At 42.2% G+C, this 20,731-nt stretch overlaps 1 protein-coding gene across 1 annotated transcript; it reads right to left on the bottom strand.

Moving 5' to 3' along the window:
* Window positions 1–3,357: 3,357 nt before the first annotated feature.
* Window positions 3,358–20,700, bottom strand: PSMG2 (proteasome assembly chaperone 2). Its single transcript, XM_079943441.1, has 7 exons — window positions 20,481–20,700; window positions 18,857–19,028; window positions 16,112–16,170; window positions 8,063–8,181; window positions 7,032–7,205; window positions 4,482–4,602; window positions 3,358–3,649 (listed from the first exon to the last, which is right to left on the bottom strand). Exons 1-7 carry the CDS (start codon window positions 20,535–20,537, stop codon window positions 3,557–3,559), a joined length of 795 nt encoding a protein of 264 aa, XP_079799567.1. The 5' UTR covers window positions 20,538–20,700; the 3' UTR covers window positions 3,358–3,556.
* Window positions 20,701–20,731: the final 31 nt, after the last annotated feature.

Below are 20,731 nucleotides of genomic sequence, written 5' to 3'. Positions count from 1 at the left end.
CATTACTTTGGGGATGAGGATTTCAACATATGACTTTTGGGGGATGGGAACATTCAGATGATAGCACTTACTATTGGCACTTTGTTATTTTGTTAGGCTTTTTTTTTTTGGTCCCTCTTTTCCTCTTGCTGCCTTTCTTTGTGTTTCATTGATTTTTTTGTGTGTGTTGACATGCTTTAATTTTTTCCTCATTTTCTTTTGTATATCTTCTATAGATATTTACTTTGTGGTTACTGTGAGGCTTACATAAGATCTTGTAACAATCTATTCTATTTTGATAACAACTTGAATCTACAAAAACTCCATTCTTTTATATCTCTCCACCTTCACTTTGTTTACATCTTTATATATTATTTATCCATTAATAGTTTTATAGTCATTTTTATGCTTTTATCTTTTAAATTCTATACCAGAATTAAAAGTGCTTTACACACCACCTTTACACCATTACTAGAGTCTGTATTTGTCTATTTAATTTTACCAGAGCGCTTTATATCTTTATATGCTTTCACGTTGCTGTCTAACATCTTTTTGTTTCAACTTTGCAGGACTTACTTTAGCACTTCCTGTAAGTCACATCTAGTGGTGATGAACTCCCTCAGGTTTTGTTCACCAGGGAAAGTCTTTATTTCTTAAGTTGTGAAGGACAGTTTTGCTGGATAGCATCCTTTTTTTTTTTTAAGTTTTTAAAATTTATTTATTTTATTTATTTTTGGTTGCGTTGGGTCTTCGTTGCTGTGTGTGGGCTTTCTCTAGTTGCAGTGAGCGGGAGCTCCTCTTTGTTGCAGTGCACAGGCTTCTCATTGCAGTGGCTTCTCTTGTTGCAGAGCACAGGCTCTAGGCACACGGGCTTTAGCAGTTGTGGCACGCAGGCTCAGTAGTTGTAGTGCATGGGCTTAGTTGCTCCAAGGCATGTGGGATCTTCCTGAACCAGGGCTTGAACCCGTGTTCCCTGCATTGGCAGGTGGATTCTTAACCACTGCGCCACCAGGGAAGCCTCAGGATAATATCCTTGACTGGCACATTTTTTTTCCTTTCAGCATTTTCAATATATCATCCCACTCCCTTCCGGCCTCTAAGTTTTCTGCTGAGATATCTGCTTATTATCTTACGGGAACTCACTTGTGATGAGTTGCTTTTCTCTTGCTACTTTCAAGATTCTGTCTGTCTTTGATTTTTGACAGTTTTTTGATTAAAAGGTGTCTTAGGTGGGGGCTGTTTAGGTTCATCCTATTTGGAGTCTTTTGAGCTTCTCAAATCCATTTCCTTTCTCAGATTAGAAAAGCCTTTTTTTTTTTTTGCAGTGCCACCTGGCATGTGGGATCTCAGTTCCCTGACCAGGGATCAAACCCATTCCCCCTGCATTGGAAGCACAGTCTTAATCACTGGACCAACAGGGAAGTCCCTATTATTATTTTTTTAAATATGCTTTGTCTCTCTTTGCTCCTTCTTGGACTCTCATAATACATATTGGTCCATTTTATGCTGTTTTATAGGTCCCTTAGGCTTTGTCCATTTTTCATCACTTTTTTTTTTATACCTCTGACTTGGTTAATTTCAATCATCAGAATTGCTGATTCTTTCTTCTGCCTGATCAAGTCTGCTGTTGAACCCCTCTAGTGAATATTTCAATTTAGTTATTATATTCTTCAGCTCCAGAATTTTTGTATGGTTCTTTTAAAAAATAGTTTCTCTTTGTTGATATTCTCATTTTGTTCGTGCATTGTTCTTAATCCACTTGGTTGTCTGTGCTCTTTTAGATCACTGTGCTTCTTTAAGACAATTAATTTGAATTCTTTGTCATATAATTCATAGATTTCTGTGTCCTTGGGATTGGTTTCTGGAGATTGGTTTCTTTTGTTCTTTTGATTGAGCTATGTTTCTGTTTATTCTTGTGCCTCATGATTTTGTGGTTGTTGTTGAGTTTTATGTATTTGATAAAACAGCCACCTCTCTCAGTCTTCTTACAGGGAAGACCTTCACCAGTTGGGCTAGCTGGAGAGTCTGGGGGCCTCAGAAATCCTTTTTGGAGGACGTAATTTCTCTGGGCTTGTGCATGTAATTTCCCAGTTCGAATTGCAGGTTTCTTTTTCAGGTGCTTGTCATCTCTTGCTCCCTGTGGTGTCCAAGGCTTGTTCTCTGGTGCTGCAGCAGCAAGGTGCCACTCTCCCCTTTGTCCTCAGCAGTCCCCAGGCATCCAAAGTATGCTGTCTCCCCATCAGCATCCTGAGTCAGGTGAGACAGATACTGGGCCCTCAACAGCCCTCTGAGAAGCTGGACTGTTGGACCCACACTTTATTCTTCTCTTTCGCTCCAATTGGGTGCCTTTGGACTGTGTAGAGATGTTACTGGCCTGTCTGTGGCACTGCAGGCTCTCTGGGGCTGCAGCACACCACTCCTGCCACCCCCCAACCCCACCTTTGCTTTCAGTGGCCCCCCTGCATCTAAACTCTGCCAGTTTCATCAGGACTCCAAGTCAGTCGAGGCAGAAACCAGCCACTCCAGCGGCCCTGCAAAAAGCCAACCCGTTGGATGCAGTCCCCTCTTCCCTACCCCTCCATTCGCCCAGAAGCCTCGAGCTGGTGACTTTCTCCCAACATGCTGAGCTGTTGGCTTGAGGGAGGGACAGTTGGGGGTAAAGTGAAACCGCTCTTCTGTTTTCAGTGCAGCTGTTCTCAACTCTGGACTTGCCTGGGGAACTGGAACTCTTTAACTGGTTTCTGCTTCCCATAAAGGTATTTTGATTTGTAAGTGGTGTCTCTGTTGGGTCAAGGGCTAGGACTTCCTATCCCATCATCTGGCTGACATCCCGACCCGACAATAGTTTCCCAAAGGGAAACACATCAGGCTATAGAACCCAGAATAATTTATCAGAAATAAATCATTTACTGAGTGCTATGGAGTAGGGTGTACCCCTTAATATTATAAGCCCTCGTTTTACAGATGAGAAAGCCAAGGCACAGACGTAACACAACAAAATAGCAGGTAAAAAGTGACTGGTATGTAGTAGGCACTCAAAAATGAAAACCTTTTCTCTTATACTCAAACTCTTTTGAGATCGGGAAATTATTCTGGATGGAGGAAGGAGCCGTGAACCAATGAATGCTGCAGCTTCTAGAAGCTGGAAAGGGGTAGGAAACGGATTCTTCCAAGACCCTCCAGAGAAAACGCAGCCCTGCCAGCACCTTGACTTAGCCCAGTGAGACCTATTCTGGAATTCTGACTTCCAGAATTCTAAGATAATAGATTTATTTTGTCTTAAGCCACTAAGTTTCTGGTAATTTGTTACAGCAGACATAGGAAACTAATATAGAAGTCTGAGTTAAAAAAAAAATACATTCAGATAAAATTACTTAGGAAACACTTTATTGCACAAAATTTACATCTGTTGTATATGATGAAAAGCATGGCAAAAACAACCTTTTGTTAATCCATTTTTCTTCGCGATTTTTCTGTGAAAAGTAAAGATTTCCTAATACATTCTTTTTATATAGTTGTTTAACAGTTGTGTTGGTAATAAGTGTCTTGGGACATAAGGTATAAAACTGAAAACGGATCAGAAAAGTGCAGGGGGAAGACCACTGCCAAAGAGTAACCTCCAGGAACTCGGCATTTTCCATGGCAAGGCAGACGCTGAGGGGTCATCACACTGCAATTGAAGAACAAAATATGTAATCCTTCAACTTTATCACTAAATCTCTTTTTAACACGTATTATAAAACTCTCCCTTTGTTGTTGTTCCTTTTGGTTTTGACACTTCTAGCTGTGATTTATTGTAAGGAAAAAACAAAGTAATACATTTCTGTGTCTTTATATCAGCTGAAGATAAATTTCCTCAATTTCCAAGCCATAAAGATACGAACCAGAAAGGCTATAAATAGAGTCCATGGAGCAAAATCAAATTCAAAAGAAACAGTGGTTAAAAAAAAAATCAATGCTGTGTGATTTGTATCAATTTGTTCTTCAAAAAAGCATGAATTAAAAAGACAGTCACCTACCTTGTAAGTAGGCTTAGGTTACTTTTGTTATGCCTAAAGGCTAACTGATTTCCCCAGGTGTCATGCTCTTATTTCATAATAGAGAAAAGTATTTTAATTATAATGCATATTGATAGCTAAAGTACTGCTCACAAAGCTATACCTTTTGCTTAAAAGTAAAAGAAAAACCTGAATTCCAAAGAGGACTTGTTTATCCTTATAAAAAGCTGCCTGGTATAATTAATGCAACACTAAGAATGAATACAACGAAGTATTTAAGATTTTCCTTTTTTTTTTGAAAATCAGCCTTAATGAAACAACTGCAGACAACAGCTTGCTTAGCTGTCTTCTTTTGAAAAGTTCAGCTAACTTAAATTTTATATAAAGACGTCTAAATTTAACATAAACTTTCACTTACTTGGTCTACTTATATAGTATGTAAAAATGCAAGTTGATGAATACATAACCAGAGAAATCAGAGACTTAAGCTTTAGTGAAACTTACACATGGTTTGATTATCTGAAGCCATTCATTAAGATATTCAACAAGACCTAAGGCATCTGGGATATTGTCTCCTTCCGAAACGAATTTCAGCAGAATCACCATTGGGATTTCTTTAGAACAGCTACAACAATTAAAAAGAATAATTAGATATTCTTCTACTGATACAAGATGATGGTTCCAGTGTGCCTGTTTTTATAGCTGAGATAATCTGCCAGGTTTTAGGCAAGGAGATGTCACATCACAAGATCACTTATGTACCTTCTATTTGTAGGGACAAAACTAGGAGCCATGTAACACCCACCCTGGGCACATGAATGTTCCTGCCCCACACCAAGATTTGTGCTGGAAAATTAAAAGAACATCAATTTTGTGAGAAATATCTGTAAATAGCATGAATTTTAAAGCTACAGATGGTAGAGTTGCAGTATCTTGCAGATACAAACATTTAATTCAAAATGTTTAATTCAAAACAGAATTTAATTCAAAACAGAAAACAGACCAAGAAATTAGTAGTGGTAGTTTCTTCTGGGTGACAGAAGTGAGTATTTAAAATATTGTTTCTTTTGACTATTCTACATTTTCAAAATGTTCTATGAGGAACATGTCTTTCATAGTATTTTGTCTAGTGTTGCTAACTTTGTGGGCAAAGTTAACAGCTGCCCAGAGGTTGTTCTCTGCCCTCACGGTTTAACCATATACTTGTGAGCTCAGGGTTGAGGAGGGTTCAGGCAGGCCCCAGGGCTCTTCCCCCAGCAGCTGTGTCCCTCTGGTTCTCTGCCTCATACTCTCCAGCTGTGTCAGCCACCCCAACTCTGGTTTCCAGTCCCCTCGACTTAGCAAGACGGCTGCACTCTGCCTGGGTCCCCCCACCCCATGCTGCAGTCCTGCAGGAAGCTGGGGCAATAGCAGGACTCTACTGCTTTCTCCCAGGCTTCACAGCTGTGTGCTGCATGGTGTCCAATGTCTGATGAACAGCTGTTTCATTAATGTTGTCCAGTTTCCCACTGTTTATGGCAGGAGGGCAGGTCTGCTATCAGCTACTCTGACACGGTCAGAAGCAAAGCTAGGAGACTGACTTGCAAAGAAGCAAGAAGTCAGTTTGAAGGGGCAGAGTGCGGGGGGAGTGCGAAGACAGCAGAATCCCCCTCCCCCTGCGGAGAAGGGCGAGACCAGCAAGGACAAACAGGAAGCGACGTAGGACTCTGGCAAACTGGGCAGGTTGTTGCAAAGGAGACGAGGAGAAAAGGAGAGGGAAAAAAAGCAAGGAAGAATGCGACAGCTCTGGGGACACTGTGAGGGCCAGGAGGCCAGCATCTGTGCAGAGCGCACCCAGGGGGCCAGGCCAGAGGGGCCTGGAGGGCTCTGGATGGCACATTGCGGAGGATGAACCAGATTCCGCAAAAGGCAAGTAAAACTGCTGATGGATTTTTACTCAGGGAGTCTTGTGATCAGTTTTGCATTTTAGAAAGTTAATTCCAGCATTGCTGCTGAGGTGGTCAGGGCAGGTCAGAATGAGACAGTAGGCGATCGATCAAGAGACCCTGACAGCAGCTGCTATTGCCTGGACTGTGTCCCTCCAGGGTCTACAAGTGGAAGCCTCACCCACAGGCGACTGTATCTGGAGGCAGGAGGTTTAGGAGGTAATTCAGTGAAAGGTCACAGGAGGGGGCCCTAATCCCATGGGACCATGGCCTTACAAGGAGAGAAGGAGCTCTCTCTCTGCTGCGTGAGGACACAGCCAGAGGTGGCCGTCTGCAGGCCAGGAAGAGGGCCCTCCCCAGAACCCGACCAGGCCAGCACCCTGACCTCCAGCCTCCAGAGCTGTGAGCAAATACATTTCTGTTGTTTAAGCCCCGCAGTCTATGGTCTGACAGAAGTGCAGGCCACGGGTGATGTGGCCTGAATGGAGCGAGAGAATGATTCAAAGCTGGTGGTTTGCAGGGCAGGTGTGGAGAATAACCAGGTGGCCAGGGCTTCTAGGCTGTGGTAAGAAAAGAGGTGAAATAATATACTAAAGGGCATAAGCTAGACAGGGAAAGAAGTGAAAACACGAATGGAAGATAGACTACGAAAAAAAGAAAAGTTGAAGGAAATGATGGTTTTAATAAGAGCAAAGATTTTCAGGTATAAAACAGGAGTTATTTAATGAGTACAGATCTTCTGTTTAGAACGATGACAAAGTTCTGAAAGTGGATGGTGGTGATGGGTACACAACAATGAATGTACTGAATGTCACTTAACTGTACACTTAAAAATGGTTAATTTAATGTTATGTACACCTCACCACCACCACCACTGCAAAGAGGACTGACTGCAGAGGTTGCACAGAATATGTATCAGGACCCCTAACATGACACACATACTAAAGCATTAAATATGGCTTTTCAGGAACCAATTCTATAACCACATTTCAATCTTTCCCCTGAATGTAACACGGTACCTATTTAATGAAGACATTTTCAGAGTTCCAGTAAGTACTCCAAACACTATCCCAGTTATCTTACTTTCATTTTCAGATAAGATGCGCAGCAAATATACAGGTAAGCTCACCCTTCGTCATAGAGTGTTTTTGTGATACCTCCTCCAGGAATACGGACACAAAACTCAGAATCGTCTATTTCAGGAATGCATGGGCTTTTTTCCATTTCTTCCCAGTTAAGGCTCTGTATTTTATTCTGAACACTTTTTTTCGTGGAAGGTGTAAGTAGGTACCTGAAGGGAGTACTGGAAACAATCATATAATTAACTAAAAACTCACAAATACGTACATTAAGACAATTAACAGTTCTTTTAGCAAAAATTATCTTGTTCTCCATATATTCTGCTGCACAAAGCAAAACACGTGTTTCAGCAGTCTATGGAAGAGCAACATGTAAAAATATTGCTCTGACTTGCTATTTACAAATTTAGGGGAGAGCGGAGAGACAGGAAAACTTAACCCAAGGCCAGGCCAGCGTGAAGATGTCCACAGCCACGCTCCCACCAGGCCCACTGTGAGAATCCCAGAAACTAAGTCTAGTCTTGAAAGGTTACTCTTGGCTAATAATTTCGTCAGAATTTTACAGGTGAAGAAATGATAATGCAATAAACTAGTTTAGATTTCTAAGTCTTGGATACTTTGTCTTCTACCTAAGAATTCAATCTGACATGCCTGGGAGCTATACTTAAAGGCAACTGTATTTCTGCAAATACAAATGGTTGAATATATGGAAATAAATAGAAACATCAATCCAGTCTTTGAAAAACGATCAACCAATAAACATCAGGTACCCTTTCTTCTTTCCCTTCATCAGCTGAGGTTTGTGGCGCTGCCAGGCACGTGATACCACACAACAGAGCACAGCCCCAGAACCATTCCCACCTTTATCCTAGGATCCCAGTGCCGCAGCCCTGGGAATGTCAAGGGCCCCCCACCTCTACTCCTCCTAGCTCATGTTCTTTACCTCCTTCTTTCTAAATTGCAGGGAGGACAGGAAAGGATATGCATGGCTTTAAAATTTTATTTTAACCTTTTAATAGAGAAATCATCCTAATAACTGTATAAATCATAGCAAAATACTTTTCCAAAGACACAGACATACCTGCGGAGCTGGAAGTCATTACGGTGATACGAGTGGCTGCTTGAAAGAACAACAACTTTGGCACAGTTGCTGCTTTTCACCCAGAAAAGCAGTTTCTCACAGAATGACTTTGATTTATACTTTGTATACCATTCAAAGAATAAAACAAAAACAGAAAAGTTAGATCCTAGAGTTACAATAAGAGTAGTCTATATAGTATTTCACCCACGTTATGTGATGATATATAGTTTATATATACTAAAATTATAATTATTTTTACATCTACTTACCATCCTTAGACTGAAGGTGAAAGATGAGGAGCAATGACTATTTTTTTATTTTTATTTTTTAACATCTTTATTGGAGTAGAATTGCTTTACAATGGTGCGTTAGTTTCTGCTTTATAACAAAGTGAATCAGTTATACATATACATATATCCCCATATCTCCTACCTCTTGCGTCTCCCTCCCACCCTCCCTATCCCACCCCTCAGGGTGGTCACAAAGCACCGAGCTGATCTCCCCGTGCTATGCGGCTGCTTCCCACTAGCTATCTACTTTCCATTTGGTAGAGTATATATGTCCACACAACTCTCTCACTTTGTCCCAGCTTACTCTTCACCCTCCCCGTATCCTCAAGTCCATTCTCAAGTAGGTCTTTGTCTTTATTCCCGTCTTGCCCCTAGGTTCTTTGTGACCACTTTTTTTTGTATTTTTAGATTCTATATATATGTGTTAGCATACGGTATTTGTTTTTCTCTTTCTGACTTACTCCACTCTGTATGACAGACTCTAGGTCCATCCACCTCACTACAAATGACTCAATTTTGTTTCTTTTTATGGCTGAGTAATATTCCATTGTATATATGTGCCACATCTTCTTCTTTATCCATTCATCTGTCGATGGACACTTACGTTGCTTCCAAGTCCTGGGTATTGAAAATAGAGCTGCATAGAACATTGTGGCACATGACTCTTTTGAATTATGGTTTTCTCAAGGTGTATATATACACATATATATATATGTATATATATAGTGGGATTGCTGGGTCATATCCTAGTTCTATTTTTAGTTTTTTTTTTTTTTTTTGCGGTATGCGGGCCTCTCACTGTTATGGCCTCTCCCATTGCAGAGCACAGGCTCCGGAAGCGCAGGCTCAGCGGCCATGGCTCATGGGCCCAGTCGCTCTGCGGCATGTGGGATCTTCCTGGACCGGGGCACGAACCTGTGTCCCCTGCATCAGCAGACGAACTCTCAACCACTGCGCCACCAGGGAAGTCCTTTTTAGTTTTTTAAGGAACCTCCATACTGTTATCCATAGCAGCTGTATCAATTTACATTCCCACCAACAATGCAAGAGGGTTCCCTTTTCTTCACACCCTCTCCAGCACTTGTTGTTTGTAGATTTTTTGATGATGGCTATTCTGACTGGTGTGAGGTGATACCTCATTGTAGTTTGATTTGCATTTCTCTAATGATTAGTAATGTTGAGCATCCTTTCATGTGTTTGTTGGCAATCTGTATATCTTCTTTGGAGAAATGTCTATTTCGGTCTTCTGCCCATTTTTGGATTGGATTTTTTTTTTTTTTGCTATTGAGCTGCATGAGCTGCTTGTATATTTTGGAGATTAATGCTTTGTCAGTTGCTTCCTTTGCAAATATTTTCTCCCATTCTGAGGTTTGTCTTTTCATCTTATGGTTTCCTTTGCTGTGCAAAAGCTTTTAACTTTCATTAGGTCCCATTTGTTTATTTTTGTTTTTATTTCCATTTCTCCAGGAGGTGGGTCAAAAAGATCTGTTGTGATTTATTATGTCATGGAGTGTTCTGCCTATGTTTTCCTCTGCCTATGTTTTCCTCTAAGAGTTTGATAGTTTCTGGCCTTACATTTAGGTCTTTAATCCATTTTGAGTTTACTTTTGTGTATGGTGTTAGGGACTGTGCTAATTTCATTCTTTTACATGTAGCTGTCCAGTTTTCCCAGCACCACTTACTGAAGAGGCTGTTCACTGTATACTCTTGCCTCCTTTATCAAAGATAAGGTGACCATAGGTGGATGGGTTTATCTCTGGGCTCTCTATCCTGTTCTGTTGATCTATATTTCTGTTTTTGTGCCAGTACCATACTGTCTTGATTACTGTAGCTTTGTAGTATAGTCTGAAGTCAGGGAGACTGATTCCTCCAGCTCCATTTTTCCTTCTCAAGACTGCTTTGGCTATTCAGGGTCTTTTGTGTTTCCATGCAAACTGAAATTTTTTGTTCTAGTTCTGTGAAAAATGCCATTGGTAGTTTGATAGGGATTGCACTGAATCTGTAGATTGCTTTGGGTAGTAGAGTCATTTTCACAATGTTGATTCTTCCAATCCAAGAACATGGTATATCTCTCCATATGTCTGTATCATCTTTAATTTCTTTCATCAGTGTCTTATAGTTTTCTGCATACAGGTGTTTTGTCTCCTTAGGTAGGTTTATTCCTAGGTATTTTATTCTTTTTGTTGCAATGGTAAATGGGAGTGTTTCCTTAATTTCTCTTTCAGATTATTCATCATTAGTGTATAGGAATGCAAGAGATTTCTGTGCATTAATTTTGTATCCTGCTACTTTACCAAATTCATTGATTGGCTCTAGTAGTTTTCTTGTAGCATCTTTAGGATTCTCTATGTATAGTATGTCATCTGCAAACAGTGACGGTTTTACTTCTTTTCCGATTTGGATTCCTTCTTTTTCTTTTTCTTCTCTGATTGCTGTGGCTAAAATTTCCAAAACTATGTTGAATAATAGTGGTGAGAGTGGGCAACCTTGCCTTGTTCCTGATCTTAGTGGAAATGGTTTCAGTTTTTCACCACTGAGAATGATGTTGGCTGTGGGTTTGTCATATATGGCCTTTATTATGTTGAGGTAAGTTCCCTCTATGCCTACTTTCTGGAGGGTTTTTATCATAAACGGGTGTTGAATTTTGTCGAAACCGTTTCTGCATCTAATGAGATGATTATATGGTTTTTCTCCTTCAAATTGTTAACATGGTTTATCACATTGATTGATTTGTGTATACTGAAGAATCCTTGCATTCCTGGGATGAACCCCACTTGATCATGGTGTATGATCCTTTTAATGTGCTGTTGGATTCTGTTAGCTAGTATTTTGTTCAGGACTTTTGCATCTATGTTCATCAGTGATATTGGCCTGTAGCTTTCTTTTTTTGTGGCATCTTTGTCTGGTTTTGGTATCAGGGTGATGGTGGCCTCGTAGAATGAGTTTGGGAGTGTTCCTCTTTCTGCTATATTTTCTAAGAGTTTGCGAAGGATAGGTGTTAGCTCTTCTCTAAATGTTTGATAGAATTCGCCTGTGAAGCCATCTGGTCCTGGGCTTTTGTTTGTTGGAAGATTTTTAATGACAGTTTCAATTTCAGTGCTTGTAATTGGTCTGTTTATATTTTCTATTTCTTCCTGGTTCAGTCTCGAAAGGTTGTGCTTTTCTAAGAATTTGTCCATTTCTTCCAGGTTGTCCCTTTTATTGGCATATAGGTGCTTTTAGTAATCTCTCATGAGCAACCAAACCAAAACACAAATCCACCAATGATAACAAGCGCTAAAAACTATACTAAAAAAAAAACCCCAAAACCAAAAAACGCTGTCAGAACCCTAGGACAAATGGCAAAAGCAAAGCTATACAGACAAAATCACACAAAGAAGCATACACATACACACTCACAAAAAGAGAAAAAGGAAAAAAAAAATATATATATATATAAAAATAAAAAAAGAGAGCAACCAAATCAATAAATAAATCTACCAATGATAATAAGCTCTAAATACTAAACTAAGATAAACATAAAACCAGAAACAAATTAGATGCAGAAAGCAAACTGCAAGTCTACAGTTGCTACCAAAGTCCACTGCTTCAATTTTGGGATGATTCCTTGTCTATTCAGGTATTCCATAGATGCAGGTACATCAAGTTGATTGTGGAGATTTAATCCACTGCTCCTGAGGCTGCTGGGAGAGATCTCCCTTTCTCTTCTTTGTTCACACAGCTCCTGGGGTTCAGCTTTGGATTTGGCCCTGCTTCTGCGTGTAGGTTGTGTGAGGGCATCTCTTCCCCACCCAAATAGGACAGGGTTAAAGAAGTGGCTGCTTAGGGGGCTCTGGCTCACTCAAGCTGGGGGGAGGGAGGGGTACATAATGTGGGGCGAGCCTGTGGTGGCAGAGGCTGGCGTGACATTGTAACAGCCTGAGGCGTGCCATGTGTTCTCCCGGGGAAGCTGTCCCTGGATCAAAGGACTCTGGCAGTGGTGGGTCGCACAGGCTCCTGGGAGGGGAGGTGTGGATAGTGACCTGGGCTTACACACAGGCTTCTTGGTGGCTGCAACAGCAGCCTTAGCATCTCATGCCTGTCTCTGGGGACCGCACTGATAGACGCAGCTCACGCCCGTCTCTGGAGGTTGTTTAGGTGGTGCTCTGAATCCCCTCTCCTTGTGCATCCCAAAACAATGGTCTCTTGCATTTTAGGCAGGTCCAGAGTTTTCCCTGGACTCCCTCCCTGTTAGCTGTGGCACATTAACCCCCTTCAGGCTGTCTTCACGCAGCCAACCCCAGTCCTCTCCCTGGGATCTGACCTCTGACGCCCGAGCCTCAGCTCCCAGCCCCCATGCGCCCCGTCGGGTGAGCAGACAAGCCTCTCGGGCTGGTGAGTGCTGGTCGGCACCGATGCTCAGTGCGGGAATCTCTCCACTTTGCCCTCTGCACCCCTCTTGCTGCGCTCTCCTCTGTGGCTCCAAAGCTTCCCCCCAGCCACCCCCCGTCTCCGCCAGTGAAGGGGCTTCCCAGTGTGTGGAAACTTTTCCTCCTTCACAGCTCCCTCCCGGAGGTGCAGGTCCCGTCCCTATTCTTTTCTCTCTGTTTTTCCTTTTTTCTTTTGCCCTACCCAGGTACATGGGGAGTTTCTTGCCTTTTGGGAAGTCTGAGGTCTTCTGCCAGCATTCAGTAGGTGTTCTGTAGGAGTTGTTCCACATGTAGATGTAGTGATGTAGTTTTGATGTATTTGTGGGGAGGAAGGTGATCACCACGTCTTACTCCTCCACCATCTTGAAGGCACCCCACAATGACTGTTTATTTTATCTTTACAACTAGAGATAAGCTAAGTGTGAGGAATCTAGATTTCAGTTTCCCAGTTCTGTACTTCAGTGATCTATTGTTACTCAAAAACCACCATGCGGTTATCTATGAGACGTCTTGCCAGAAATTTCTGCCCTAAATCTGATCAGAAAGAAACAGGTGAATCCAGAAGGCTGAACATCTGGCCTGGGTCCCTCAGAGGAGTCAATATTGTGAATCACAGAAGGAGGAGGGCAGCTCTACACTGAACCCCAACTGAAAAGATATAACAGCCTAAGGCAACACACAAACCTTGCCTGGATCCAGAATTGAAGGATATTTGGGGAACAACTGGGGAATTTGAATATGCCGAATGCTAGTACTTAATAATTCACTAAATGCTGACTTTCTAGGTGTGTGGCAGTGTTGTGGTTGTGAGGTTGTGTGTGAAGGAGAGTCTCCTTCTTGTATGGAGTGAGCAGCATGATGTCAGCAGCCTCCTTTTGGACTGTTTGGCAGGAGGAAACTGCGTGTACTTGTGCAAAGAGAATCAAGCAGGTGTGGCAAGATGTGAACAGATGACTGATCTGGGTCATAAAATTTGGGGGGAAAACCCATTTTATGGAAACTCTTTTCAGAGACTGTTAATAAAATAATTATTCAATAAAATATAAAATGCAGGTAAGAAATGGCTACCTTTTAAAAACAGAAGGGCAGTTTGTGTCGTGGTTAAGAGAGGCCAGCTCCAGAGACAGGCTGCCGGGTCTAGAATGCTGGCTCCACCCATGAACCACACGGCTTGAGCAAGCTGCCTGAGCCTCTGTGTTTCCGATTTCTCACTTGTAAAATTAAGATAATTAGCATCTGCCTCCTAGGATTGTTGTGAGGACTGAGTAGAGCAACATGCTTGAAGTATTTAGAGTATTAGTGGTGCAAAGAATCTATGCTCAAAAAATGTTTGCTACTTTGAAATCACTCTTTATTTACATCTATCAACAATTTCAGGGACTTCCCTGGTGGCGCAGTGGTTAAGAATCTGCCTGCCAATGCAGGGGACATGGGTTCAAGCCCTGGTCCGGGAAGATCCCACATGCTGTGGAGCAACTAAGCCCGTGCGCCACAACTACTGAGCCTGTGTTCTAGAGCCCGCAAGCCACAACTACTGAGCCTGTGTGCCGCAACTACCAAAGCCTGTGCGCCTAGAGCCCGCGCCCTGCAACAAGAGAAGCCACTGCAATGAGAAGCCGAGCAGCCCCCGCCCAAAGCCTGTGCACCGCAACCAAGAGTAGCCCCTGCCCGCCACAACTAGAGAAAGCCCACATGCAGCAACGAAGACCCAACACAGCCAATAAATAAATTAATTAATTAATTAATTTTTAAAAATTCGTTTAGAAGTGTCTGAATTGTCCATCTTACTTCTCGAACTTACAGATATTAGGAAGAGAACAAAAAAGCCACGTGGCACAATGTAAAACTGCTAGCAACTCTCACTGCCAAACTTTTTGTGTGATATTGTTAACTAAGGAAAGAGTAATAAATATTAAAATAACCATAGCTCCATTCATGATAGCCTCAAACTGGAAAAAAATCAAATGCTCCATCAACAGTATGGGTAAATCATGGTTTATTTACACAACAGATTCATGCACAGAGGTGAGAAGGAAGTAACTACCTCTACCTGCAACAATGTGGAAGCACCTAGCAGACAGAATGTGGAGTAAAGGAGGCCAGACGTGAAGTGCACCCGTGAGATCCCGCTCCTACAACATGGTGACTGTGGGTGTGTGTGGAGGGGCCCCCGGGAAGGGGAGACCTTTCTGCCCCCCTGAACAGGTGGTACCTCAATCCACTCTACACCAAGGCTCTGTCTAGAAGCCGAGGATACAGGAGTGAATGACACCTTGTCACTTTTCTCAAGGAACTTCCATTCTATCAGGTGGGAAGTGAGGAGTCGTGAAGAAAACTAGCTCAGGATAAGATAAGAGAAAGGATGCTGGGGGGAGGTCTTTCTGATGAGGGACAGCTAAGCAAAGACTAAAGGAAGTGAGCCATTCAGGTGTCCAGTGGAGAAGTGGTCCAGGCAGAGAAACTACTGTGAGGACTGAGACAGGATGAGCTTAATGTGTTTGAACAGCACAGGGTGGCCAGTGTGGCTGGAGCAGGGCAATCAAGAGCGGGAGCAGGGGACAGGCATGCAGGACAGCTGGACGTGGGGCCAGGGACAGAGCTGCCCCGCAGATGCTCCATGGTAACCAAATGCTCTTTATGGCAGCTGCTCGCCACGCATGGCTGTGGAGAACTTGCAATGTGGCTACTGGGACAGAGGAACTGAATTTTTAATTTTACTTACTTTTAATGAATGAGTCAAAATTTAAACAGCTACATGTGTCTAGTGGCTGCCACATCAGAGATGTAGGGCCTGTCGGGCCGTGGTGAGGGCTGTGAACTCGCTTTGAGATGGGAAGCTACTGGCGGGTTTGGAAGGCAGAAGTGACGTGCTTTGATTAAGATTTAAAGGATCACGGGTAGAGCTGTCTGCGGGGCGGGTGGTGCAGGAGCAGAATCAGGGCATGAGGGAGGGGGTGGCTGGACTGGAGTGGTGGCAGCAGAAGACGAAAGAAGTTGGATTCAGAAAATATTTTCATATATATATAATTTTTATGTAGATGCCACTGGTTTGAAATGTAACTCAAATAGAATAAACCTGTAATATTTATATGCTTAAAGTTTTTCACCAATGCTACCTGAATCAGGAATATATAAGACCCAAGCTATATGTCCCAATTCCTTTCAATATATTCATGAAACAATACTAACAACTCTGAAATTTTATGAGTATTTCTCTATAGAATCAGACCTTGCTTAACTGTATAAACATAAACAAAGAAATGATTTTTGAGTCTTAATGATAATGACTCAGTATTTTCTCATTATATTGCACTTTAATAAACTTAAGAAGGCAAAAATAACATACTAACCTTAATAAAAATGGATCTTAACTGAAGAGCCACTAGTTTCTTTGAAGGCGATGCATACACTGCAAGTCCAAGAAAATGAAACCAAATGATAGTTAAATTGAAGGAGTCATACAAGTGAAGTTATAATGATAAAAAGCTGAACTAGGAGAACTTCTGTATCTAAATGTTTTCGATAGTTAAAATATAGAACATATGCACTGTATCATTTAGTTAAAACAAAACACTTTAATACCTCAGAATTCACCTGTGGGCTTTATTCTACAGAATACATTCAGTGCTGAAAAGTTAACTGTAAGAAAATTATCAAAAATTATTTCTCTTCTTTGACTGTAAATCCAGAGAAGTATTCCCCTGGAAATTTCTAGCATTATGACAAATGACATCATTCTTAAGATCGTTTTTGGTTTCTGATATTCTTTCCTCTTTTCTCTAGAGAACAGCAACAGTCATTGGGATTAGAACAAGGAAGAATAAAATGCAGCGAATGTTAGCTGGGCAATAAAATACCTGCAATAGGTACATGTGTTCTTTAGGAGTTTTTGAAAGACCTGAAATAACATGCAAAAATTTTTGTGAGTCGACGTGTGTGAATTTTTTCTGCAAAAAGGATCCACAATTTTCATCAGATTCTACAAGGGGCCTACTTTACTGACGCTTAAGAAGTCCTGCCCAACTTCACCTCCAAGAATGAGATGCTCCAAAATGACCCAAGGACAAAATACAGAGTGCCTGAGGACACGTGATTAGGCCACTGTGCCAAGGGGTAAGCTTTCAGTTACTGTAAAAAGATTACAAATAACCCTAGACTTGGGCACAGCCTTTGGTGGATCACGTCTCTCCTGTTATACAGGTCTTTTCGGGGTTGTCTCATTGGACTGGTGCATGTGGGGTGGCCACGGCTGTACTCCATCAGCGAGTCTGCTGACAACCAGGTATGTGTGGGGCAAAGGAGGCTAGAGCAGGTCTAGGAATTAGGGAAAAGGGCAGGCTGAGCTTTAAAATATAAGATGTACCACTTTCTACAACAGCAACACTTGTGTTCTCCACCAGTGTATCACGAAGGTCTTTTTTTGTTGTTAAGACCCTGTTTTCCAGATCCTTTTTCTTGTCAGGTGATGTAACATCGCCTTTCACATATTCTGGCTAAAAATATTTACTTTTAAATAATCAAGCCTTTATTCCTAACTCCAGTTTCAGAAAATACAGAAACTAGAGGAACGTGGCAAATGACACCACAGGAAGCAATCAGACAAACGTAGAAGGTGGGACATTCTATAGGACAATGTGTCCAGTTTTTTCCTTCAATAAATCAGTTTTGCAAAGAAGGAAAAGAGATTATGTAGGGTAAGAGATTTCAAAGGCACGATAATCAGAAGTACTATGGCCTGGTCTGGACAAACTAACTTTAAAGGACAGTTTTGGGTAAACTGGGCCTCTCTGGATAGGGTATAGGAAGATATTGCTAATTTTGTTAAATGCAATGGTGTTTTAGCTATGTAAGAAAATGTACTATAAGAGGTGCATACTTACATATTTGGGGGTGGAATGTTGTGATGTCTATAATTTATTTCAAAAAGACACCTCATCTTAAAAAATAAAAAAGTGGATTAAAGAACTGTCTCCAATGGACCTGCTGCCAGTTTGTGTCAGAGGAAAAAGCCAGTGGGTCTTCTGCTGGAGCGAAGGTGCATTAGCAGGTGACGGGGAGGCAGGTCTCTGGGTCAGGCTGCCTCGATTAATCATGGGACCATGATTCCCTGTGCACTGGTTCCCTGATCTATAAAACCACCCATGGAGTAGTTGTGAGCATTAAGTGAATTAACACATGTAAATGCACAGTGTTCAGCTCAGAGGAGATACTCAACAAATGACAGTTGTTATCATTAGTCTAAATATAAAAATTCTAGTTCTACCATTTATAGTCCTTTGTCCTTCAAGGCAATACTTGAAATTATCTAGTGTTAATAAAACCATCTTTCTAAAGTGTATTTCATTATTGCAAGCTAATGACATGGTTAGTAAGACTGACAAAACCCAAAATGCTTCCTCACTTGTTTCTCGGTCCACCTACGGTCTTTCATGCTCCTGTCACCTTTGGCTTCTAAACCGAAGACTGAGAGGCCAAGGCAGCAGCTGCCCATCACGCGAAGTAACTGGAGGCCCCTTTGTTTTCCTCTCCTCCCGAGGGGCAGTCTCATCATGAACACAGTGGTTGGGGGCTGTAAACTGTGTGCCCCAACTAACCCAGCTTGACAGTCCAACAAGGAACTGTGGAGACGTACGGCGTGGGAAGAGCCCACACCTACTGCAGTGTTAGGAAACTCGGCCTCTCTGAGCCTCGTCAGTGTTACGACGGATTCTACAACGTGACAGGATGGCAGAGGACTGTGTGAGGTAGCGTATATTAAACATACGGGACTGAGCCCAGTGGAATTCTCTCTCCCTGATATTAGTGATGCTTACCCATGCCAGTAAGGAGAGAAAATAAAACTGAGGATAAAAGGGGAAAAACCCCACGTTAAACAAATAGGTATCTCAAATTCCATCCAAGGATACAAATACAACCACATCTCTCAAGGGAGCTGCCATTTAGGAAAGGCTAAGGACTAAACCAGGGTGTATGCAGGAGAGGAGAACACAGTGTCCTGAACTCTGCACAGAGCCGGTGCCAGGTGCTGCAGGACATACTGGGAGGGTCTGGTTCTGATTTAAAACAACTCTACCTTGTAGGAGAATATAACACACCTTCAGCATTTATACTGAGTTCTGTTGAATTTTCTTCTGCAGTTGCATATGGATTGTTTCCAACCATCGGCACAAGACAATCAGTATAGAAGTAACCAATCTTATACATATTCAGTGTAGAAATAATCAGATCTATTGCAAGCTGGCCAACATTTCCAACAGATACTGCTGGCTGAAACAGTAAAATAATATATTCATTAAGTCAACCAAATTAGCAGCACTTTAAAAAGTTTAGTCAGAAGACAACAATCACAGCACTGGTACTGCACGCTTACGCTCAGGTGAATCACAGCTGGATTCTGACCCCTTCATTAGCTCCACCTTTCAGACTACTGATTGAACACTTACTAAATACCCCAATGGAATGAATCTTCCATTTCTTCAACCTAACATGGCTTCCCTCTTCACCACTCCACTGTCAAGGGTACCCCTAGTATCTTTTGGACATTACTTTCTCTATGACATTTTTCTTTTTCTTTTTTTTTTTGCCAGGTATCTCCTGCAAAAACACTTCTTGTTTTTTGTGATTAATAAATATTTTTCAGGGAGATACTTTGAAATGAAGTCTAATTTCCTTTCTCAGTACACTATCACATGCTAATTTAAGCATTTATTGACATTTTATTTCTTTTTTGGCCACGCAGCATGCGAGATCTTAGTTCCTGGACCAGGGATCAAACCCGTGCCCCCTGCAGTGGAAGGGTGAAGTCCTAACCACTGGACCACCAGGGAAGTCCCCATTAATATTTCTTGTGTGCACTATTATGATGAAAATTATCAAAAAGTAACTTTTCTATTACCATCATCCTTTTTAAAAACTGAAATATAATTGACATATAACATTATATTAATTTCAGTTGTACAACATTGTGATTCGACATCTGTACATACTGCAATATGATCACCTCAACAGGTCTAGTTAGTAACCAATGCCACACAGTCAGAAAAACCTTTTTTTCTTGTGATGAGAACTTTTTAAGATCTACTCATGTTAACAACTTTCAAATGTACAATACAGTATTAACTATAGTCATCATGCTTTGAGTTACATCCCGGGACTTATTTTTGACTAGAGATTTGTACTTTTGACCCCCTTCTCCCATTTTATCCACCCCTGCTGGCAAGCACCAATCCATTCTCTGTATCTATAAGTTTTTGTTTGTTTTTTTAATTCCAAATATGAAGCTTTTCTTAAGAGGTCCTTGTGTCCCTCCCCCTCCCAATAAATCCTAGGGCCTTTCTGTACCTTTTTCAACGTTCTAACCTTATTTATATACATGTGTTTCCAACTAAACTGCAAAATCCTTGAGGAATCTAGTCTTTTTTGTCACATTTTGACACCACAGAACGCTCACTGAGTGAGCCAAAGTCTTTAGCAACCCGTCTGTAGTTTCCTGGCTAATGACAACGATTCGCTAGCTTGAACCTGACTCCCGAACTAACTGAGAAAAGGTTTTCCAGGATGAAATGTAAAGCGAGTGGCCCGCACGACACTAGCCAAGCACAGGTCACTCCCCAGCACGTTCCGCTCTCAGCCACCAGGACTCGGGGCCGTAGACCCGCGCGCGTTCGGGGACCGCCGCTCGGACCCCCACTCCGCCCCCTCCCTCGGGGCCGGACTCACCATCAGGAGCGTGCACCCCGCGAGGTCGGGGACAGAGTCCCCGCAGGGGACAAACATGGTCTAGACGGCTGCTACAGCGGGAAAAGCCTGCGGCCGGAAATGCGGACAGGCGGTGCGCGGGGTCCTACGAGACCTTCGGCGCGGGGTTCTTCGAGGCCTACGGCACGGGGTCCTGAGGTGCCCGTGCCACCGCCTGCCGAGGCGGCGTGCGACAGGGCCTGCGTGGAGGCGCGGTGGCAGGGGCGGCGCCG

This window comes from Stenella coeruleoalba (assembly GCF_951394435.1).
Source record: "Stenella coeruleoalba genome assembly, chromosome: 14".
Lineage (NCBI taxonomy): Eukaryota > Metazoa > Chordata > Mammalia > Artiodactyla > Delphinidae > Stenella > Stenella coeruleoalba.
This window is presented reverse-complemented; position numbering and strand designations above follow the sequence as displayed.

What these genes read in the sequence shown, in the direction of transcription:
- PSMG2 (XM_079943441.1), bottom strand. Translation starts at nt 20,537, where the DNA reads ATGTTTGTCCCCTGCGGGGACTCTGTCCCCGACCTCGCGGGGTGCACG. An exon ending in ACTCAGTATAAATGCTGAAG is followed by an intron (nt 16,171 to 18,856) that starts GTGTGTTATATT and finishes TTGGACTTGCAG; the next exon opens with TGTATGCATCGCCTTCAAAG. An exon ending in TTCAGATAATCAAACCATGT is followed by an intron (nt 3,650 to 4,481) that starts GTAAGTTTCACT and finishes CTTCAATTGCAG; the next exon opens with TGTGATGACCCCTCAGCGTC.